This window comes from Typopeltis vanoorti, chromosome 21 (assembly GCF_054136105.1).
Source record: "Typopeltis vanoorti isolate ZY-2024b chromosome 21, IOZ_Tvanoo_1.0, whole genome shotgun sequence".
NCBI lineage: Eukaryota > Metazoa > Arthropoda > Arachnida > Uropygi > Thelyphonidae > Typopeltis > Typopeltis vanoorti.
The window spans coordinates 28,117,304-28,139,340 of NC_143569.1; the positions used below are offsets into that span (position 1 = coordinate 28,117,304).

At 34.6% G+C, this 22,037-nt stretch overlaps 1 protein-coding gene across 1 annotated transcript in view; it reads left to right on the top strand.

The window, feature by feature from the left end:
* The window catches only part of LOC150094687 (cell adhesion molecule Dscam1-like), a 380,080-nt gene that overhangs the window by 263,167 nt on the left and 94,876 nt on the right, over window positions 1–22,037 (top strand). The window contains exons 19-20 of the mRNA XM_090411630.1: window positions 6,719–6,904; window positions 15,133–15,426. Of these exons, the coding sequence (XP_090267756.1) occupies window positions 6,719–6,904; window positions 15,133–15,426 (480 nt within the window). The remainder of the gene's footprint in view (window positions 1–6,718; window positions 6,905–15,132; window positions 15,427–22,037) is intronic.

Below are 22,037 nucleotides of genomic sequence, written 5' to 3' on the forward strand. Positions count from 1 at the left end.
CGAGAAGCATTAATTAAAGTTGTGAATTTCAAACATATTAGAGAAAAATCAGTTCCTCAAAATGTGTGTACTGATAGAATACTATAATAATTTTCGTGGTTATCGAAGTATTTTCGCGTTAACGTGGAGTATCGAGGAGCTCCTCTCACCCCACATAAACAGTTTTTATTTATAAATTGCTTCCAAGTTAGTTCTTTTAGGTTGCTTTTTAAATTAAGCGATTTTTGAAGCAAATTTTAGTTTATTATCAATGTGGCATCATTATTATCATTTTTTCTCTGAATTGTCTTTAGATGAATTCTCTTTCTATGAATTGCCCTTAGGTGAATTTTCTTACTATCAATTGACAACCTTCAAGTGATTTTGCTTACTATGAGTTGTCTTTAGATGATTTTTCTTTCTATGAATTGCCCTTAATTGATAGTAAGAAAATTCACCTAAGAGCAATTGATAGAAAGAAAAATCACGTGAAGGTTGTCAAAAGACAATTGATAGTAAGAAAATTCACCTGTCTTTGGACAACCTTCAGGTGATTTTTCTTTCTATGAATTGCCTTTAGGTGAATTTTCTTACTATCAATTGTCTTTGGACAACCTTCACGTGATGTTTCTTACTATGAGTTGTCTTTAGATGAATTTTCTTTCTATAAATTATTTCCATGGAATTTCCAACACCGATCGCCCTATTTACTTCCAGAAGGCAAAACAAAAAACAGTTTGCTTTCATCAAACAAGAAAAACTGGAGAAAATTCACGTGTAAAAATTAACATACCACTCAAAGAAGGAAAGTCGCTTACCGTCTTAAATTTTTCAAGCGACTGATCAGAAGACAGGAAGTCGTTTAGTGATATCTATTGACTTTTATATGTCGTTTACAAAGTAAAGGCAGAGAATAAATGTCTGTGGTACAGTGTAGAAGAAACTGCGAAACTTCAAAACTCGTTGTCTCCATACACTAGACCAATAACTACTTATCAAATGATATTTGGCTTACGGTTATTGCATTGGCTGTTATGCCAGTCGATCTTAGGCTCTTTCGCATGATAAAGCATTTTGGTTTTAAGGAGCTTAATAAAAACCCCTCTTCAAAGCCTAACCTAACACGATGAATCTGCATTGTTCCTGCAGCAGGCAGCGTTTCATCCAAGTCCCTTGCGGTATCCCGACAGCATCAGTTTCATTAGTTTCTGGTTACCAAGGCAACGTTATTTGAAAGTTGTTTACATTTTCGCGATCACTACCAGACAAGTCTGACATCCAAAAGCTCGCTACACTTTAATCTTCGCTTTATCCTCTCTACAACACACAAAACTCTCCCTCCGAGGGAAAGTAAAGTTGTTTGTTAAACTTTGATCTCCTCTTTAGATCCTGAGCCGTCAGTTTTGATAAAGGGGGGGGCTCTTTAATCCCCTGTCACTTGTTAGATGTTACGCGACCCGTGAAAGCAGCCCGATATTCACGCATCTGACATTAAGCTGCTACTCATATAAGTTTAGTCTATGTTTTTTACCTTGCATTTAGTAACTGTGAAACGTTGCTATGGCAACAGCTCAAAAGAATAGTAAACAACGAAACGCCGTAAATGGATTTTGTTCTATTTTCAAACTCTTTTACTGATTATGTATTTGAGTACGGGACGTCTGTTAGCGGTAGACAGGCATTCATGGTAAGTAATAATTCTAATAAAATTATCTAAATGGCATTATTTATTTTTAGAATATATTTAAATATCTCTTTGTACGTTACTTATAATATTTTTGTGTTCAAATGTAGTTTAACCTGTACTGCTAAATATTATATTTAAGTGTAATATTCACCTTATGGTGTACTTCATTCAGTATATATTAATTTGGAAAACTCATATGGTGAATGCGACTGTTTTGGTGGCCTCAGCGTCATGAGGACTTTTTTTCAACGTCTTAGTCGTACTGTTTTAGAAAATCAATTTTATCCTCTCCCTTTTTCAGAAGTGCTGCTCTGAGGTAATCCATTTATTATTCTCTTTTCTTGTCACTTAATGTGGTGGTGTAGGCGCGGTGACAGTGGAAACTCGTATGTTAATATCTTCCAGTGCTGAATTTTTTTTCTGTATAACGAGAACCAAAGTCTAATCAGTAACTGATAAGTCCAGAAAAGTAAGTGGAATCGTTTCTTCAACTTCTACTGTGAAATGCATTTTGTGCTTTAAGCTGTTCCAGAAGTTGTTATAACTATAAAGGGTTTCTTTGGAACCTTAGTCCTATTATGGGCTTTTCACAGGTCATCTTTTCAAACGATTCCGTGTACATATTTAAGTGTGGACAAATCTAAGTCCTATTTATGTCTTCTTTCTGTTGGTAGTACTACAAACTTGAATTAAATGTGTTTTATAGATAATATTTAAAAATGATGGTGATGTCTGGTGGAAATAGTTCTCGCAAGAGTATCTGGGGACGTTGGCAAATAGACCCGTCACTTCAAAACACACTGGTGTCCATAATGGTGTGTTTACTTTTATTGAAGAAATTGGACGATGGTAGATATACGAAGAGCCAAAGGCTTCAATTCAAGAATAGTGATCGAATCTTGCTCCACCTTTGACATGAGTTGCCTCAGCTTGCACTACCTTAAGGGTCAGTTGCTGCTCTATCCAGGTATTTGCTTACGCTTGAAATCGCCGAACTTTATATAGTTTCTATATTCGGCATGAAACTCTTTGAGTTTCTTATTCGGCTAAGAAACGATATGGGATGTAATAGCCCTTAACTTAAACAAATTGGACGATGTTTTTCCTACACGTGAAGTCAGACGTTTCTCTGAATATTTGGATAAGTAGAGTGTTTAAATGTATCATAGATTCGTGGTTTGACGGGGTATTTATATATTATTAGAACTTCAATTTCTTTATGCCAGTTACGACGAAGCTTGATTAAATTGTGTTTTGTTATGAATTCGCGTCGAATCTTCCTGTAAGCGTCTGTAGGTGTTACCGTAACTAAGGAGTTCCCTCTTCTTGTTTTTATACGCGTTAGAATCCTTAGAGGTCCCTAAAGACTAACAATAATATTTTACAAAAGCAATCAAATGTTTTAGCATATACACACAATAGTAGCTAAAGAGATGCAGTTTATTTACCTTACATATAAAAACGCCAAAACAACCCCATTCACCACCTAAGTGTATATAACGTCTGACATACAACACGCTTGGGAGAGATTGGCACGAAATAATATATTAAAAGGGTAAAGAAAAGGCAAGCCTGCAAATCTGACCTAACTTTTCGTACTTCCAATGAAATACATCAAGTACTTTGGCGACTCATAAAAATGCAATATAACGAATTTAATAGCTATGATCGAAAATTCAAAGAAGCCGCTGAAATGACACGCTGTCCAACATAGTGAAACAAAAATCAAGGCCTTATTCTAACCCAACTTTGATTAGCATATATTATAAACCAAAGAAGCTGGAAACTAGATTATGGTAGACAATTCACAGCGCTGTCGAAAGAGCTAAACTGTGAAACGTCTGTAGCCAGTTTCTAGATTATATAGAGTAGAAAATCAGTGGAATTAAACAATTTTTACTGGAAGTAATACCATAAACAATTCCAATCACACAATCTTAGTATTCAAATAATGAGATATTTATCTTGATGATTAAACAATAGATGGCAGCACTTACCACATTACTAGCGTCGTATTGCATTCTAGTCACTGATCTTAATTTATCAAATAAGCAGTATGAAATGAGCTGAAAAGAGCCTTGTGGAATATCTTAACATGAATCATTTTAATGAACATTTACACTATACTTTAAGGCAATTTTAAGTAAGAAAAGTTGTATACGTATTAGGCCTGGATGAGTCAAGGGTTAGACAATTGGGAAACCTGTTCTACAAACCTGGCATGGAAATTGTTTATGCCACTTTGCTGCCAATTAGTAGACGGAGGTCACATACTGGGTAGTGAAAATCATCTACCTGGTGAAGAATATTTACAAAACATCTTGAAAAATCAATAAAATAGGCTACTGCGTGCTTTCTGTCTGAAAACTTAAATTTTTTGGTCAAAATTTGCTGTCTTGTAATATAATATCCTTCTAGTTATATCTTTTCCCATCAAAGAAAGTCGTACGTTATATTACCTTAAGGATATGACATAATGTAAGGATGACTTCTTTAGGCATTGCACAGTGAAAACATAAAATGAACAATTTTTCAATTTTTTTTCAAGTTTAGCATTCAATACATGCATATAACATATTATAGTACAATAAATAATAATTATTATTATTTCAATAAAAACGGAGGATTATAAACTATTTTAAAAATGCTACCGAAAGAAATTGTCGCAGTGAAATTCCACCTAACTTAAAACTTAATAGATGACATAAAGATGGAAATCGAAATATCAGGTGCCGCCATCTATCGACTACTTTTGTTAAACCCTAAACTTTATTTTGTTAAACCCTAAACTTTATATTATAACGTGATAAATAATTCACTTTCGCCATTCAGGAAAGATGCTGCTAAAGAAAAAATACAATCAACATTTTTCTCTGCCCTCTTGCAAAATTTAACTTGCAGAATTTCGTCTTTTATTTAACTAGCTCCTAATAAGGACTGGCTTAAAGGGGCGAAGCAAGAATGCTTTTCATCTTCTCCGTTATCTGTAGAGGACAGTGTAGGGATAAGGTGTTATTGTGCTATTAAAGCTCTGATCATGGCAGGAGGGTAACAGCAATAGCCGAGCCTCCGTTAGAACTTCATTGGCATTACCATCCATTACTCTCCAAGGGTATTAATCACCGCATCTCCCGGTCGATTCTTCGCTTTTCTACCAATTTAACTAACTTAAGTTCTTAAAAGAACTGGATGATGGGCTGAGTCCTTGACTCTTTATCCCGTCATCTGAATGAAGAAAATCTGTGTGGATGGGGAGTTATTGAGCTAAAAGCTCTAGTCATGGCAATAGCCGAGCCTCAGTTAAACCTTCATTGGCTACAGCATTGTCATTTGTTACCATGGACGTCCTAAAAAGGACTTTAGGTTGTGATGAGTCTTCCTGACCCCCAATTTAACTAGCTTAAGTTCTTAAAAGAACTGGGCAATGGACTGTCCTTGACTCTTTATCCCGTCATCTGAATGAAGAAAATCTGTGTGGATGGAGTGTTATTGAGCTAAAAAGCTCTAGTCATGGCTGGGTAACGGCAATAGCCGAGCCTCAGTTAAAACCTCATTGGCTACAGCATTGCCATTCTTTACCCTGAAAGTCCTAAAAAGGACTATTCTTCCCTTCCCCATCATTTAACTAGCTTAGTTCTTAAAAGAACTGGGCGATGGAGTGAGTCCTTGACTCTTTATCCCGTCATCTGAATGAAGTAAATCTGTGTGGATGGAGTGTTATTGAGCTAAAAAGCTCTAGTCATGACTGGGTAACGGCAATAGCCGACCCTCAGTTAAAACTTCATTGGCTATATATATATATATAGCACTGCCACTTGTTTCCCTGGAAGTCCTAAAAATGCCTTTTCATTCTATTCTCAATTATTTTTCCATTTAACTAGCTGTGATACTGTTTCATTTTAAGTATAAATCTATCTATATATTTAAAAGGTGTCTTTCTGTTCTGAAATTATTCTCAATTAGTTCTGAAATAAAATTAATACAATTATTACAATAAACAAAATTATTGTTAATACCTTTATTTTATATATAAAGAACTAAATGTAATGCAACTAATCCAGAAATACATTACACCTAACTGCTGACAATATTTCCCCTTGAGCAGTAGTCACTGTGTATGGTGGAGGTGAAAGAACTACAATTCCCTATTTAACAGTGCAACCATTAGTGTCGTTAATCTTCTTGACAACTTAATTAGTAGGAGAAAGAGTCAAATTTAATTAATAAATCTCACCCGGTACTTTTCGATAATTAATTACTTCTCTGTCCACCATCATTTTCTTAAGAACAAAAAATTTCGTGATTATACGTCTTCAAAATTTCTCCCGTCTATGACGAAACTGGTTGATTGCCTTAACATTCGCAAGGACATTTCCGTGTGCAAGAATGCTTCCGATTATACATTGCTTAATTTTTAAACTTTAAAAACGAACTCATTCATTATAAATGAAAATTAAATCTTTATAATTTTCCATATTATATTATATTATACGTAAAAAAGTAATAGCACTGGTTGGCGTTTTGATAACACAAAGAGGAATGTCATTAAATTATTGTTTGCAATTTGGTAGCATTTTTAAAGAAAAAAAAGCACTGGCAGAGGTCACTACTATCAATTATACCCACATGAAGGCTCACTATAGTAGGAATTAAAAAAACTAAAAAGAAATAGTTTCAATTTAAGTATAAAATCTATATACATAATTAAAAGGTGTATTTAATTAATTGCAATTGTTATCTCTGAATTCTAAAATAAAATTAATATTTCTTCTTAAATTTTTTTTTAATATTGAAAATTAATTAATATATATATATATATATATATATATATATATATATCATTCCAACCATACAAAATCTCTTTAACATTACTGACATTACTGGAATGCTCCAGTTCTTTTGTTAGCCAAGAGAGGGCGCCTCTGTGTAGTTCAAAGTTGTTACAGAATCGCATTCAGTTTTCAAGTTCTAATTAACAGAATATTCGAAATGTGCTATATTTAGTTGTACGTATTTTAAATTGTGGTTCAAATTGAAATTAAAATTTTACAGGTTACATCCTGCATTACAAAAGCGAATCTGAAGAGTGGCAAGAAACCCACATTCCTCCAAAAAAGAACAGTCACACTGTTAGGAATCTGCGTTGTGGAACTCGCCATCAGTTTACCCTCACTGCTTACAACAATGCTGGAAGAGGAGATCCCAGTGACGTCATCAGTATACGGACGACAGGTGGAGGTATATTTATCTTCCTTATAAAACTATTAAATCTGAAATGCATGAGTGATGACCAATTTTTCATATTATGATGCATTTATTGTCCGCGCTGTCAGCCTAGTGACTACGCGCTCTACAACCGTATGCCTGGGGGGGAGGGAGGAGTGTCCTGGGTTCGATTACCGTCGGTGACGTGAGGACCTTAAGGATCTTCCATAGGCAAGTTAGCCGGTCTTGGGCGTGGAGAGCAGGGTTTTCCCCCCAGTTTATTCTTGTGTTTTTCCTCCTGCAAAGCAGGCAAACCCTCCCCATGCACACCCGCTTTGACAAACATGGGATAAGGAGCAACCAACCTATTCCGCGGGATTATTGGTTAAGGAACTTACGCGGTAAAATGTGTAGACCTGCGGGGAAGCGTAACATACGATGACGTTGATGCATTTATTAAACTGCTTAACAAAAATGAAAAAAAATTTGAACAGCTTTTAAAACGGTTTGATTTAAATATCAAACTAAGGGAGTGCTTAAGGATAAAAGCTATATAACTGAGGGGAGACCTCCACATAGCCTTTAAAGGAATGCGGAGAATCGATCGGGGCTTCTGACCTAATGTCCAATCCTCACCTTCTCGTGGTGCAAACAGTTGGGTATCTACCTGGATACTGAACGAACGAGGATGGGCTGGAAATTTGGGATTTAGCCGAACAAATTGTATTCTTATTGGCTTAAACCGAAATACAAAATGATGGTACAACATGAAAACATTTCATGCCGGTTGGGGCGTCGTCCAGTTAAACAAGGCTCCCGTTGTTTTTCCCAGGGAACCAAGTCAAAGAGCGAAAAGTCAGCTACTGGAACAAATCTGAAAACAAACCGCAACTCAACATCACCAGAGTTAAAGATCGGTATTATCAACATAAGAAGCCTGAATGGCAAAGAAATGGAGCTAGCTGAGGAATTAAATAAGTACCAGATTGACATAATAGGGGTGACTGAAACAAAAAAGACAAAAACTGGTGAGATCTTTCTGAGCAATAAATACAAAATGTTATATTCAGGCAATGACAATCAAGGGAAAGAAGGAGTAGCCATAGTATTCAACACTAAATATGAGGCTAATCTTCTTGAATGGCAGGCAGTCTCAAGTAGAGTGATGTGGGCAAATATCAGAATGGGGAACTGGGCAATGAAACTTATCTGTGCCTATGGTCACACAGAAGGTTCTACTTAGGTAGAAGTAGAGGAATTTTTTGAGGCTTTAGAGAAAGCAACTGACATAATGAAAAATAGGTCCTTGTTGGGATATAAATAGCAGAGTAGGAAATGATTGTCAGACATACAAAAATATTTTGGGAAAATTTGGAGAAAAGAGCAAAGCCAATAATAATGGCAAATACATGTTGGATTTCTGCTCAGGACGTGGACTGGTTATTACTAACACAATGTTCCAACATACAAATGTGCACAAAATGGAGAGAAGAGGCAAGGAATAAGAAAAGTCTCATTGATTGTGTTATTGTTGATAGTGATGTTTTCTCCTTGGTGCAGGACACCAGAGTGTACACAGGATTTGAAATTGGAAGTGATCACTATTTAGTCTTGAGCAGGATAAAATTGAATTTCATATTGAACAGAATGACATGTAAGAAAGTTTTAAAGCGAAAAAAAGTTGAGTAGCTCTCAGATGTGAACTGTAGACTAAAATACACAAAGATTATTGAAGAAAAAATGAAAGAGTTTGAGAACAGCAACCAAACCTTGGAGATTCAGTGGCAGGCCTTGAAGAAAATACTGATTGATTCAGCCAGAGAGGCGTGTTGTGAGGTTGTCTGCAAGAATAGAAAAATCAGAACTCCATGGTGGACACAGGAAGTTAAAGAGGTAGGGAAAAAAAAGAAGAAAGCATATCAAAAGTTCCTGGCAAATAAGTCAGCTTGTGCTCTTAGAGAATACAGAGATAAATGTAAGAAATCTAAACTCTGTGTAAAACTAGCTAAACAAAAGTCATGGGAAGACTTTGGCAAGAATATAGAAATTAAATATCAAGAAGGTGGAAAAATAATCCGGAGGTTGTTGAAGAAGCTTAGGAATGGAGGAAAGAGTGCTGTAAAAGGAGTTAGAGATGATAAAGGTGACATGTAAACGGAAGAAAAAGATATCCTTGAAGTATGGAGTAATTACTTCGAGAAATTGCTAAATGAAACAAGCAGTGATAGCACAGTGGTAAAAAACACGCAACAGGCATACAGTCAGGAATACATATCCATATTTGAAGTAGAAAAAGCCATCAAAGGCTTAAAATGTGGAAAGGCAGCAGGAGTAGATGGTATTCGACCAGAAATACCGAAGTATGGTGGTATAAAAGTCTTGCAGTGGCTGCACTGCATAGTTCAGAAGACCTGAAGAGAGGGACGAATTCCTGATGATTGGAGTAAAGCTCTAATAGTATCCATATATAAAAAGGGAAATAAAACTGAATGTGAGAATTACAGAGGTATTTCCCTACTGAGTGTTCCTGGCAAGATCTATGCAAGTATACTTGAGAAACGGTTGAGAAGAATTGTGGAAGAAAAGCTTGGTGAAGTACAAGCTGGATTCAGGCCAAATAGAGGCTGTCAGGATCAGATCTTCACTTTACGACAAATAGTTGAGAAAACATGGGAATATAAACAAAATCTGTATTTAAGTTTGTCGATCTGGAAAAGGCATATGACAAGGTGCCAAGAGAGAGAGAAGCTGTTCAATACGCTACAGTTATATAGTGTTAATGGAGCATTATATCAAGCAATACTTAGTGTTTATTTGAGTTGTAAGTCAGCAGCTAGAATTGAAGGAAGTGCAGGAAGATGGTTTAATGTTAAATCTGGTGTGAGACAAGGATGTACATTATCCCCTCTGTTATTCATTATCTATATGGATCACATTATGAAGGAAAGTGGTATTAAACATGATATCAGAATTGGAGATGTTAATGTCAGCTCTTTGCTTTATGCAGACGATGTTATACTTCTAAATAAATCCGCTACAAGTCTGCAAGATTCCTTGACTAAATTAAATAACTGTTGTAATAGATATGGTATGAAGGTCAGCAATAAAAAGACAAAGACAATGAAAATAGGCAGAAGCATTGAAAATATCAACTGCATTGTGAATGGAGAACCAATAGAACAAGTAAAACATTTCAGATACTTAGGCACGATTTTTACTGAAGATGGTAAATTAAATATAGAAATAGACAACAGAATTAACAAAGCTGGTATGGTAGGAAGTCAACTGAATAAATTCATATGGAGTAAGAGAGAAATTAGTCGGAACACTAAATTAGCCGTATACAAGACGGTGTTCAAACCAGTTTTAACTTATGGATCTGAGAGGCGGGTCAGAAGTAAAACACTTGACCAAACACTAGAGACCGCAGATATGAGACTCCTGAGAAAGATTAGAGGCGTGAACTGATGGCATCAATGGCAATATCATATTAAAAATGAGGATATTAGGAAAGAACTTGACATTGTCAGCATACAGGAATGCGTTAGCAGAGCTAATCTCAGGTGGTATGGTCACTTAAACAGAATGGGCGAGGACAGATTAGCAAAACAAGTGTTCTCTGCCAGGTTGGCAGGAAAACGACCCAGAGGGAGACTAAGATATAAGTGGATTGATACGGTACAAAGTGCCTTAGACGATAGAAATATAAGATCTGATAATGTTGGAGTCTTGACAAGTAACAGACTGATTTAGCGGAAAATTGTAGATAGAAAGTTAGTAATGATGTAAATTTTTGATGTAGTACTATCATATCCTGTACACCCCTTGAGGATACATGGTAAGAATTTGATGATAATGATGATTTAAATATTATAAAGACGTGATCCAAATAACAGCAGCGCTGTGATCATCATTATTTCTTTTGTAAATTTATAAATAAAGATATAATTTATCCTCCAGTTACCGCCAATTAAGGGCTAATTATGTAAATATCAAGGGTTTAAAAATGAAGCCTAACTATTCAAATGCTAATTCGTCTGTTTTTAAATTGCTAAAGAACGGAGCATATTATTATTCAAGGCTAAGTGTTAGCAACAAATAATTCAAACTATGGTGTTTTATGTTTTTAAAAAAAAAATGGATACATTTTTGTATATTGCGTAAATTAATTTTTAACAGACTCTTTTTAGTAATTGCCAAAATAATCAATTGTATATTAGCATACCTTTTCTTTATAACAGTTAAGTTTATTAAATATGGCATACCGGTATAATTCTGTATCGAAATATGGAAAAAAATATAAATGAACTTCCAGAACTTATAGGTAGATGTCGCATTGCGTAATACAAGCAGATGGAATGAATCAGTTAACAGTAAGTTTTGTTAACTCATTGTTAACTAGTTTAATTTTTAATGAAAAACGGTGACAGTTATATATAATTCTATATCGAAAAAAATATAAATGAACTTCCAGAACTTATCGGTAGATGTCGCATTGCGTAACAAGCAGATAAAATGAATAAGTTAACAGTAAGTTTTGTTAACTGGTTTAATTTTTATAGAAACACGGTGTAAATTATATATAAGTTGCATATTTTAATTTTTAATAGACAAGTTTTAGTAATTGCTATAATAATCAACTATATATTAGCATACCTTTCATTTTATTTTAGCTAAATGTAAGAAATAAGACATTCGGATATATTAGTAATGAATTTCTAGAACATTATTATTGGTAGACGTCTCATTAGCATTGCGTAATTCAGGCAGATAGCATGAACTAGTTAACAATGAGTTTTAATTGTTTTGAAAGCATGAATTTTAAACAATGGTAATGAACGCGTCTTGAACAAAGTTGTGTTTCTATGATAATGTTGGAATAAAAGAGCCAAACAGAAGCAACTAAGAGAATTTTCCAGAGTTACATTCGAAGCATCTCAAACGCAGTCACTTGGGAGAAAGTAAATCCTTTCAATTTAACACTACGGCAAATGCAATGTGCGGTGAAAACGACGCGCTTCTAGTCTGAGTAAGTGGACACTTTTAGCTGCTTCGGTTTCCTCTTTCCTCAGATAGCATTCGCTAATCCTGGGTGGCGTAACTCATGAGAAAATCCTTTACCCACACTAAAGTAGCTTACATCACCGAACACGCGCCTGCAAAGATGTGAGAAGGAGGGGGGGCGGGGCGGGTAAGGGGATAAGGTTTTATTTAGCCCTCTTTCAGACTTCCAAAGCCGACACGAAATGGACAAAGTGGGATAGTTACAAGCACACGCCTCGATGGTTGTGAGCCTCCAAAGCTGTTCCTTTCAGACTACGATGCGTTTAATAAATTGCATCGTTCAACTTGACTTCTAGGATGTTCACCTACGAAACTCATTTCCCTTAGGGTGCTCCAAATATTACAAAATGCAATGTTAAGTTTCGCTAAGCATCATAACACTTGCTTACATCATCGGCAAATAGAAAATGCATAAAGGAATGCATTTTTCTTATTCTGTGTGAATAAATCACGATAGACAAAAATAATGAAATATTTAAAATCAAAGAGAAAAACACACTTCATTAAATTAAATATTACTTAGCGCGTTATTAAACATTTAAATTTATAACACATCGGCAGAAGAATTAGCCTAAATCAAACGCATAAATATTTAATAAGAAAATATAGCTTGCCCTTGTTTCAAATCACAAAATATTAAAAAAAAAAAAAATTGTTCCATATCACGATAATATTTTTTTTTTAGAATTTTAAATAAATCATTTTCATGGAGATATATTCGGATTTCCGCAAATATAAATTCCGCTAATCGAAAACTAATAACACAGCTGACAATTTAGCTTCACAAATTAACGTCTGGTCGAAAAAAAGCAATCAGTCCACTGGGCGAAAGCTATTAACCCTAACATGTAAAGGGTTGATTTTGTTTAAACTCTTTGCAGAGAGATGGCGCCACATTCAAAATTTCTAAAACAGTTTTTTCTTTTTATTTCTGAATGAGTAAAGAAGACTACAAAACTAATTTAAATAAATAAAAAAATACATGGGGAAAATGTTATCAGCAGAACTACTAAATTACTTTTTACATCAACACTTTTTTTAAGAAGTAATTTACAGGAACAAGAAATATTGCAAACACAGAATGAAAGGTCGCAATAAGGCAGAAGCTAGACATTGAAACTCCAAAGTTTCCTTAGGGATAAAAAAAGAAGAGACGTTGCAAGGTTGACAGACTTTTCCTGCTTCCGTTTAGCTATCTTTTAGCCTGACACTCTCATGTCGCCTTTTTTTTACACATAAAAAGGATTGGCTCTAAAAGTGCTCATTGTACGACTTTGCCACGTTCGGAGCTTTATTTGCGCTACAGCTGATTAAAGTCTTTCATCCTTTGAAATGATTTGAGAAAAAAAAATTCTATAGTGTTATACGTTTTTAATTGTTTACATCTATGAACTTTTTTTTTGTCTTTTTTTAGATTTTTATTTTATTTATTTAGATATTTTTCTGTATTTTTTAGATAAACTTTTAATTATTAAATCACTATTATATGCTAATTATTAGCATATAATAGGTAACTCTTTTACTTGATGCATTTTTGTAAATGTCATGGTATGAAGATAAGTATTTTTGTGGTTCCCTTTTGAACTTTATGCTCCTTTCAGTGGAAAACTTTGCATTCAACAAATAATATTCTAATTGTTCGGCTAAGATAATGCCTTCCCTTGTGATTTTTTGTGTAAAATTTGGAACTTCGGAATTTCAAGTGCGCTATCACCTTCTGAATTGATTTGGTTTAACTCCAATACCATTTCCACCAAATCTGCTTCGATAGCCTATTTTCTAACAGGAATGCTCCAAGATCTTCGGTAGTCATATTATCAAAACGGTTCCCTCCTACAGACTGAGCGATTCTGCTATTGTACCAATTGCGTTTTCTCCTGAATAAATTGACTGGAGCCATACATTTTTTTGAAATATATATATATATACATATCCTAGCAATGCCTAGTGATTTATAGATGTATATAAAATTAAAAGGTGTCTTAAAATACCTACAAAAATTACAAATTACAAATTTATTTTTAAAATTATTTACTATTATTTATATAATAATAAAATGTTACATATTTTTTTTAATATAGAATAAAAATTACAAACGGAATTGTTATGATATTTTAAAATTTTTGATGAAATAGAAAGTTATTTTTCTAAAGCAGGAGACAGTCACTGCTAAATAACAGAATTTAATTAAAATTTGACGAACTGTGGCTTCTTAGTTTTGAAGTTACTCAAAGAATTTATAGTTCGTTAATTTTTAACTGAAGTTACTCAAGTGAAGTTATTCTGGTTAGGAAAAGTTTAGCGATTAAAATAATTTCAAAGTAAAAATAAGCATGCACGATATTGAATGTATTCTAAGGAGAATTCGGTAACTGAACTTTGTCCACATTAATCTCACTGCATTATGTGGACACTGGAGAGAGCCAGAGATGATTCTCTAGCTTTAGGCGTCCAATCATCCTCTATCTTCATTTGTGAACTGTAGGATTTCAGTATTCGAAAGGAATTAACGAGTAACCCCATCAATAACCCTGTCGAGTGGGCACTCGCACGAGACACGTTGTGTGCTATCACATGATCAAGAATACCGTTCGTTTTCCGCATGCGTCCACCGATTTATACAGGTGCTAAATATTCATTAGTACAATTCACTCAAAACGGGTGCGTGCATTGTATAGACGTCTACAGAAGCTGCCTTTAGTTTTCAACCGTTGATTCTTACCATCCGGGTTCCCGCGAGATTCCCAAGTGCGCCCATCAATCAAGCAATAGCGTCTACTCCAACTTCCCGTTGCACATATGTCTATATTATCTTGTCAATGCATTACACCCCACTAGTCAATATCGCCAACGTCTCCTCAAAACTACGTCACACGCACGTGTCGTCATAGAAACACATAAATCAGCTACAATTTCAATCGCTGGTTGAAGATAAGACGTTGGCGAAAATTTTATAAACTTTGTTAGGGAATATCGCACGCGAGAAAACTTTCTCGCTGCTTTATGAAGAGTCACTAAGTGGCGAAACGACCCAGTTCTATCGAAAATTAAGAGTCGAGTCTGCGTATTTTTTTTTTTGTTTTAAAAAGTTCAAATAAAATGTAAATAATTTTACATTATTCATGTTAATCAGTAATTGTAAGCTAATAAATCTTTCTTTTTTTCTTTTATTTTCTTTCTCGGCTCGCCAAGCACAGCACCAGTCTCGCCTGACAAAACGACTCTGCTGGCTGTGAACTCCACTTTTGTGATCCTCCGGCTGAGCACCTGGAAAGATGGTGGCTGTCCCGTCCTTTTCTTCATCGTCCAGTACAAGCCCCAAGTCCAGAAAGAATGGATCCTCCTCTCCAACAACATCCTCCCAGATCAAGCGGCTGTGCCCATCACAGACCTCACTCCCGGCACTTGGTACGACCTAATGATGGCTGCTCACAACGACGCCGGGTCTACGGAGGCCGAGTATCGGTTTGCGACACTCACGCTATCCGGAGGTAGGTTGCTAGGTAACGAGCACATGTTCTCAGAGTTTTCTCCGCAGTGTTGTTGGCTCAGCAGATTTTGTTATTGCCGAGGAGTCCTGTTACACTTATTGATTTGTTTTTTCTTTTTGGCACGCGCATCCCAGTATACCTTCCGTCTTAGGCGGTATGATGGCTAAGGGGTTTTTGCCCGACATGCAAGGTAGCGCGAGCAAAGAATCATCTTTATCTGGTAGTTATCTGACCTCCGAACAGCCATTGTCATTTTCACCTGTAGATGCTTTGCAAGCTTCGTTGTTTCCGAGACTCGTCCATTTATTACGGCTATAAAAAAAACACAGAATTCATCCAAAGAGGGGGGGTTCTGATAACAGAAAAAGTAATGCCAAAACATCTGCCCTTGAGGTTACAAATTTTTTTCATAACATGATCTCTCTATAAAAAAAAAAAAAACAGTTTTGCTTGCTGGAAGGATATTACATTTTGTTTCCATGGAAACAATACGTTTTGCTTGCATATATACTAGGTTAATAACGAGACTTTGTTGTTCGTTTTGGTTTTCATACATAATACATGCTTAGGGTCACATACTAAATATCTGCTGCCGATGACTAGTCGATAACAACTATTTAATTGTGAGGATTGAGAAATAATCAATCCCAAATGTTTGCTCCTTAATTTGAGATCACTACGAAAGGCTAATTATACATCTTTTCACATGTCGAATAACCTAGACTTTTGTAGTCCAAACAGCAGACGGACAGTATTACTGTAATACCTCACTTATCAGATCAAAATATCATCCACGTTGCACATTTTTTTGAAATATATCGAACTTTGTGTAAACATGGAATCTATGATAAACAAAATCCCACGTCAACATTCTTCCATGAAGAAGTCTGGGAAGAATTCAACCATTCTTCTAAGCCTCGATTCAGATTTAAACGACGAAATGAATTTTGAACAAATTAATTCAGATATGACGTATATTTACTATGGCAGTCACCATGGGCCTCGTCCACCGGATGTTTTTGTTCTGATCAATGCCAACAACATCAAAATACCAGATCCATGAAACTTTGCCAGTAAAATATTTCTTTAATCCAAGTAATTTAACAATTCCTAGAATCTACTAAAATAAAGAGCCAAAAAGGCTTCAGTTTGGCGATGCAAAAATTATAAAAATCCAGTGGATATTAAATCTAGCATTATTTCAAAGCCGAATACAGAAACTATAAAAGTTTCTTGCGAAATTTGACCAGAGAGCTCACAGGAATACACTCGCCGGCATTTACGAGTTGCCCCAGCCGGACCTTATAGGAGACATGATCGCTATGCCCAAGCGTTCATATATTCGCTTCCTATTGGTCAATTTTGATAAGGTTTCTCTAGTCTGACAGCTGTTTCAGACTAATTGATATTCGTCAGAGAAACCTTAAGGGAGGATAGGAGGCGAATATATGGATGCTCGGGCATAGCGATCATGTCTGTTATAAGGTCCGGATAGGGCAACTCGTAAACACCGGCGAGTGTGTTCTCGTAAGCTCTCTGGTCAAATTTCATACGAAACTTTTATAGTATTCCGGCTTTGAAATAATGTTGGAATCCACTTGATTTTTTATAATTCCTAGAATCGTTTACATAATTTAGGGCCTGTTAACTTAATGGAATTTTTCGTGAAATCTAGTCTTATGATACGCACAGCGAAGTCAAAAAATAAATATAGAATGCTTTCACATAAATCATTCTATATACTAGAAGTTTCCTACCATTTATTTATTTTTTTTTTTCAATTTTAGTCTCCTATGAATCCAACAATATTTCTCTCTTTAACATCTATCTGAAATGGAAAATCTTAAACCCGAATCTTTCTTAGTAGAACAGTGCCCACTTATAATATTGCATAAAAGGCGATGTGAGACAGCTTTCCTAGTGTTTTCATATTATGACCAACCTAGAAATAACTGCAACGCTCTGATAGTTTTCTTGTATGGTTTTATTTCTACCAAGAAATACGACGGGGATTTGAACTGTGATTTGAAAATCTCTAACATAAATATAACCTCCGTAGTACAAAGAGAGCGAAGAGATTTATGTAAGTATTCCTTCAAATCTGTGTGGTTATCTTTGGCTTTTATATTTTGACCGTTGTAAAAAGAAAAACTGTTTTCATAAGTAGATGCTCTCCCTTGCTGGTTGCGATCGTAGGACGCAGCACAGGGCTACGGATTCATATTAAACCCTCAAGTGATAAGGTACCTTATAAACACGTGAAGAAAGAAAACACTGGCCAACGATAAGGAAACGAAAACTGCAATATGCAGTAACAGCGAGTTTTCATTGTGAGAACAGAATAATAACAAATAGCATTCAAAAAAGGTGGGGGGGGGAAATCCAATTTAGATGTTTTATTCTGCAGAGAGTTTCATTAAACTCTGTTATATTGATAGTTTATATAAAATTCAATGCGAAGTAGAGCGAAGAAATTTGAAAATAATAAAAGAATGATATATTGAATGTCTTTACAAGATACATATGTTAGGTGACTAACCAATTGTTATTTATGAACAAAACGAAGAAGGCAACAATCGTGTTGCGATCAAATCAAAATTGGAAACGTAACAATAGCGACAGCTGCGCTAAAAATCGAAAACCATTATCGTCAAGTTGTTTTGCAGAGTGCTTTATCATTTCCTGAATCGTAATAATATAAATATTATTTACGCAATAATATTTATATTATTACGATAATAAAGTAAATAATATATATTTTAGAATGACAGAAGTTAATTTAACGTATTTAAAATATTATCAGTTTTAGTAAAATGGAAGTTATTTCTAAGAAAGTAAATTTATATTGCAAGCCATGATAATTTATTATGCTTGACTATGCACAATCTACTTTAAATAACAGCGGGAGCAATAAATCATAATTTGACAAGTATCGAATCCGAAAAAAAATCATAAACCTCGTGTATGCTTTACCTGAACTAGTTATTAATCAATCAATCGCTTATAAGCTGAAAACATGTCCTCAGTTTTAAACAAGGGCTAAATAAATGACATAAATTACTTAACAATAAAATATTAGTTTTATTGTTAAGTAAAGAATGCGTATGCACTTATTAGAATTTGCCCGTCCGTACGCATTTAACAACTCGAGTCTGATTTGACAATTTTTTTTTTTTTTTTTTTTTTTTTTGCGATTTCAAATAGATACGGACATTTTACAATTTCTCATTTAAATCGGTTCAACTTTATTCTTTATTTACAGAATTAAGTATATCTCCACTTTATTTCATCAATAATTAACACAATCTAGCAAAATATGATGCCAAATCCCGTTACTTTACACCCGCAAGGTGGCACTCGCATCACTGAAAGCCAGAATATGAAAGTGGAGATATGTGACGTAAGGTTCGTTGCAAATTTCTGATCAACAAAGGCACATAGAAAGGGACGTGATCTCATGGACTTTCAAAAAGGTGTGGAGGGCTGTAGTTCAGGGGGTTGTTCTAAGAGTGGAAGAATTTCTTGTACAGAGACCTAAGGGGTTTCCATAATTATACAATCACTGGTCGCAGAATAGTATGCCGGATTTGAATCCCACAGAATTGCGGTTCTTAATCTTTTAGTAGTCACGGTCTCCCTAGTTTGTAGTAACATAATAATAATTAAACTTTTTATAAAAAATAGTGGTTCTACGTACTGGTGTAATGACCAAAAATCAGAAAACAGAAATCAACTTTTCTTAAATGTTATGTAAAAACTTTACTGTATTTATATTTAGGAAATCCAGTAATGTTCTTTGTTTGCTCATTTTATAAAAGGATAATTTTTTAAAAAATAACAAATGAATATTACAACGCAGAAAGTTTAGAAACGTAATTGCACTCAACAACGATATTCTATGCATTCGTACTAGTATTGTTTAAAACTTCAGAGAATCACTTCTTTCACATGTTCCACACGTCCAGTAGGTAGATGTCACGACTTGCAGTGTTGACAGCAGCGGAAAGTCGACTTGTGGCGCCACCACGAAAGAAACTACTGCATTAAACTGCATACAAAACGATGCAAGTTAGAAACAAAATAAATAAAAGAGCAAAAAAATCATTATTTTAAGAGATATCAAGAATTAAAAAACTACAAACGTTCCATAAATTTTCCGCTTCCCCCAAGTTAAGAATCACTGCCGTAGAACATTTTTGAGATTATGTGGATAGAGAGATCCGGCGTTTTAATCCTTCACCTCCAACACTCGCTAATATGGAATAAATTCTGACAAAGTGGTACGGTATACTTCCAGCAAAGTTCAAAGGTCTTCTAGAGTCCATTTCACGCCGCATGGTGGCAGATATGATAGTAAAGGGAGGGAGTTTACGAACAAATATTTTGAACAAATATTTAGGTTGTCAAATATTTTGAATAGGCAGTATTAACATCCTATACTATAGGACCTATAGTATCGAATATTAATTGTAATAATGAAATTTTTTTTGTTAAATTTCTTTTCAGTACGCACAATTTTTAACAACCTCTGAAGCTACAGCATACATTGTGCTCAAATTCTCAAATTGTAATCCATTTTGTATTATTTGCAAACATTTTGGATAATTCATTTTTTTTAAGATGCAGTTGTTGTTTTTGTCTTCTATAATGTATCCCACGTGTTAGATGGCGTTTTCATAATGTGAATTGTCAATTCTCCATCCTCTATATATAGTCCTATTGAAGGGTATGATATCGTGTTTAGGATTAAATCCGTGCTTTTTAAATAAATGCATATTAATGAAATGCATTTTAATTTGCATAACTTCGTATTAATCAGTGTCATTATAAGTGATTGATATACTACGTCATTTATATAATGAGTGGTCTTTACATAATTACACTGAGGATAAGTTCCATAATTAATTTGCATAATATTAGGGCAACCAAACATGATACACACTTAGGGTTCATTTTTTATGTGACTCCTACCCACAATAGATTGTAAACCTATAGTATCTTAGTATCGTGGGTGGGCCAAGAAGTTTTACTATTTTATTGCTTTTATATATTTTTGCATTATTCATTAACTTTGTACTTAATCTGCAAGCTTCGCTCTAATGAACACGAAACATTTTCAAACTATTTTAGGTCTCCAACAGTTTAATCTTCCACTTAAAGACAATCACATATAATCATGCCAACATGTTTGTTGTGTTACTTTGAAAAAAAAAAAAAAAAAAAAAAAAAAAAAAAAATATATATATATATATATATATATATATATATATATATATATATATATATATATCCCTGTACGAGTGTGTAAGACTTCATCTTATCCAATACTTGGTGACAAAATGGTCTAACACTGGGTCAACCCGATGGGTGGGTGACATTATTCAGATCTCCAGTTAACATCAGTTTTCTTAGGATGGCTTGCACCCTTACCGTTCCTATAGTCTGTATATGCACACACGTACGTCATATTCATATCCTCCTCAGAGTACTTTTAATTGTGTTATTTTTCTGTTTAAGCTGCTGCATGTCAAGTGTTAACGTTAATACAAACAGTGTTAACACGTGACACGCAGGTAATTCCAATAAATATTAATATATTCAGAGATTCACTCCAATCATTTTTTCATAGATGTTCTCTAAGTTTATATTTTTTTTTTCAAAGGAATACTTTCTACCAATATAAGTATAGAGTGATTTGTTTCTATACGCGTAAAAGAAAAACAAAACCACCCACTCTTTGAACAGTGTTTGCGGTATATTAAAACCTTGGAACATTTAATTGTTTTCCTGTTTTATAAAAGATGTCCTTTTAAACGTGACAATCGAATTAAAAACGCTGAGATATTGTTATTGCGCGGTAACTTTCCTTATCTGAAGTTAAAATTCCAACTAAAATTATTCATATTAAAAACGTGGTTTCTCATACCGTATTATCTAAGCCTTTTTTTTTTTCAAGCAATACGAATTCTTAAAAAAACATTTCTGCATACGCGTGCCTTTTAAAATTGCAATTGTAATATTCAGAATGTATGCAGAGGTACACAAAGCATTTTTTTGATTAAATATCAAATTATTTCGGCCTCAAACACGAGTTTTAGATTTGAATGGACACTCTTAGTTCAATTTCTAAAGAGTTAAAATCTTTGGGAATCTTTTAAAGTAAAGGTGACGCGCGCTGGCCCTTTTCAGTTATAATAATGGAAGATGATGGTTTGCTTGTATTCAATAGAGGATGGGGAATGAGATAAGAAGAGTCGAACGGCAAAAGGAACGCCGTACAATAGTTCATTCTAATGTTCTGAAAAGTAATTACTCGGGATTAAAAGAATCAAAGGAAAAAAAATAACTGACAATACGCATGGATATACACTCACAAAGAAACACACGTTCCTTTTGGGCTTTCTTCGAGGATTTTAGCATTTAAGGAAACAGTTATTATGGGGATAAGAGCGCATTTCATATTTGCGTTTTGTATATTTGGTTGTTAAAGAATAGTTACTGGCGCAGGCGTGTTTGGGAGTGTCGAAGATGCAGGGAGGTTGAGAAAATATGCTTTAGTGATTTCCACGGAGAGGGGGCGCGAAAGTGAACAACTAAAATTTCAGGTTTGG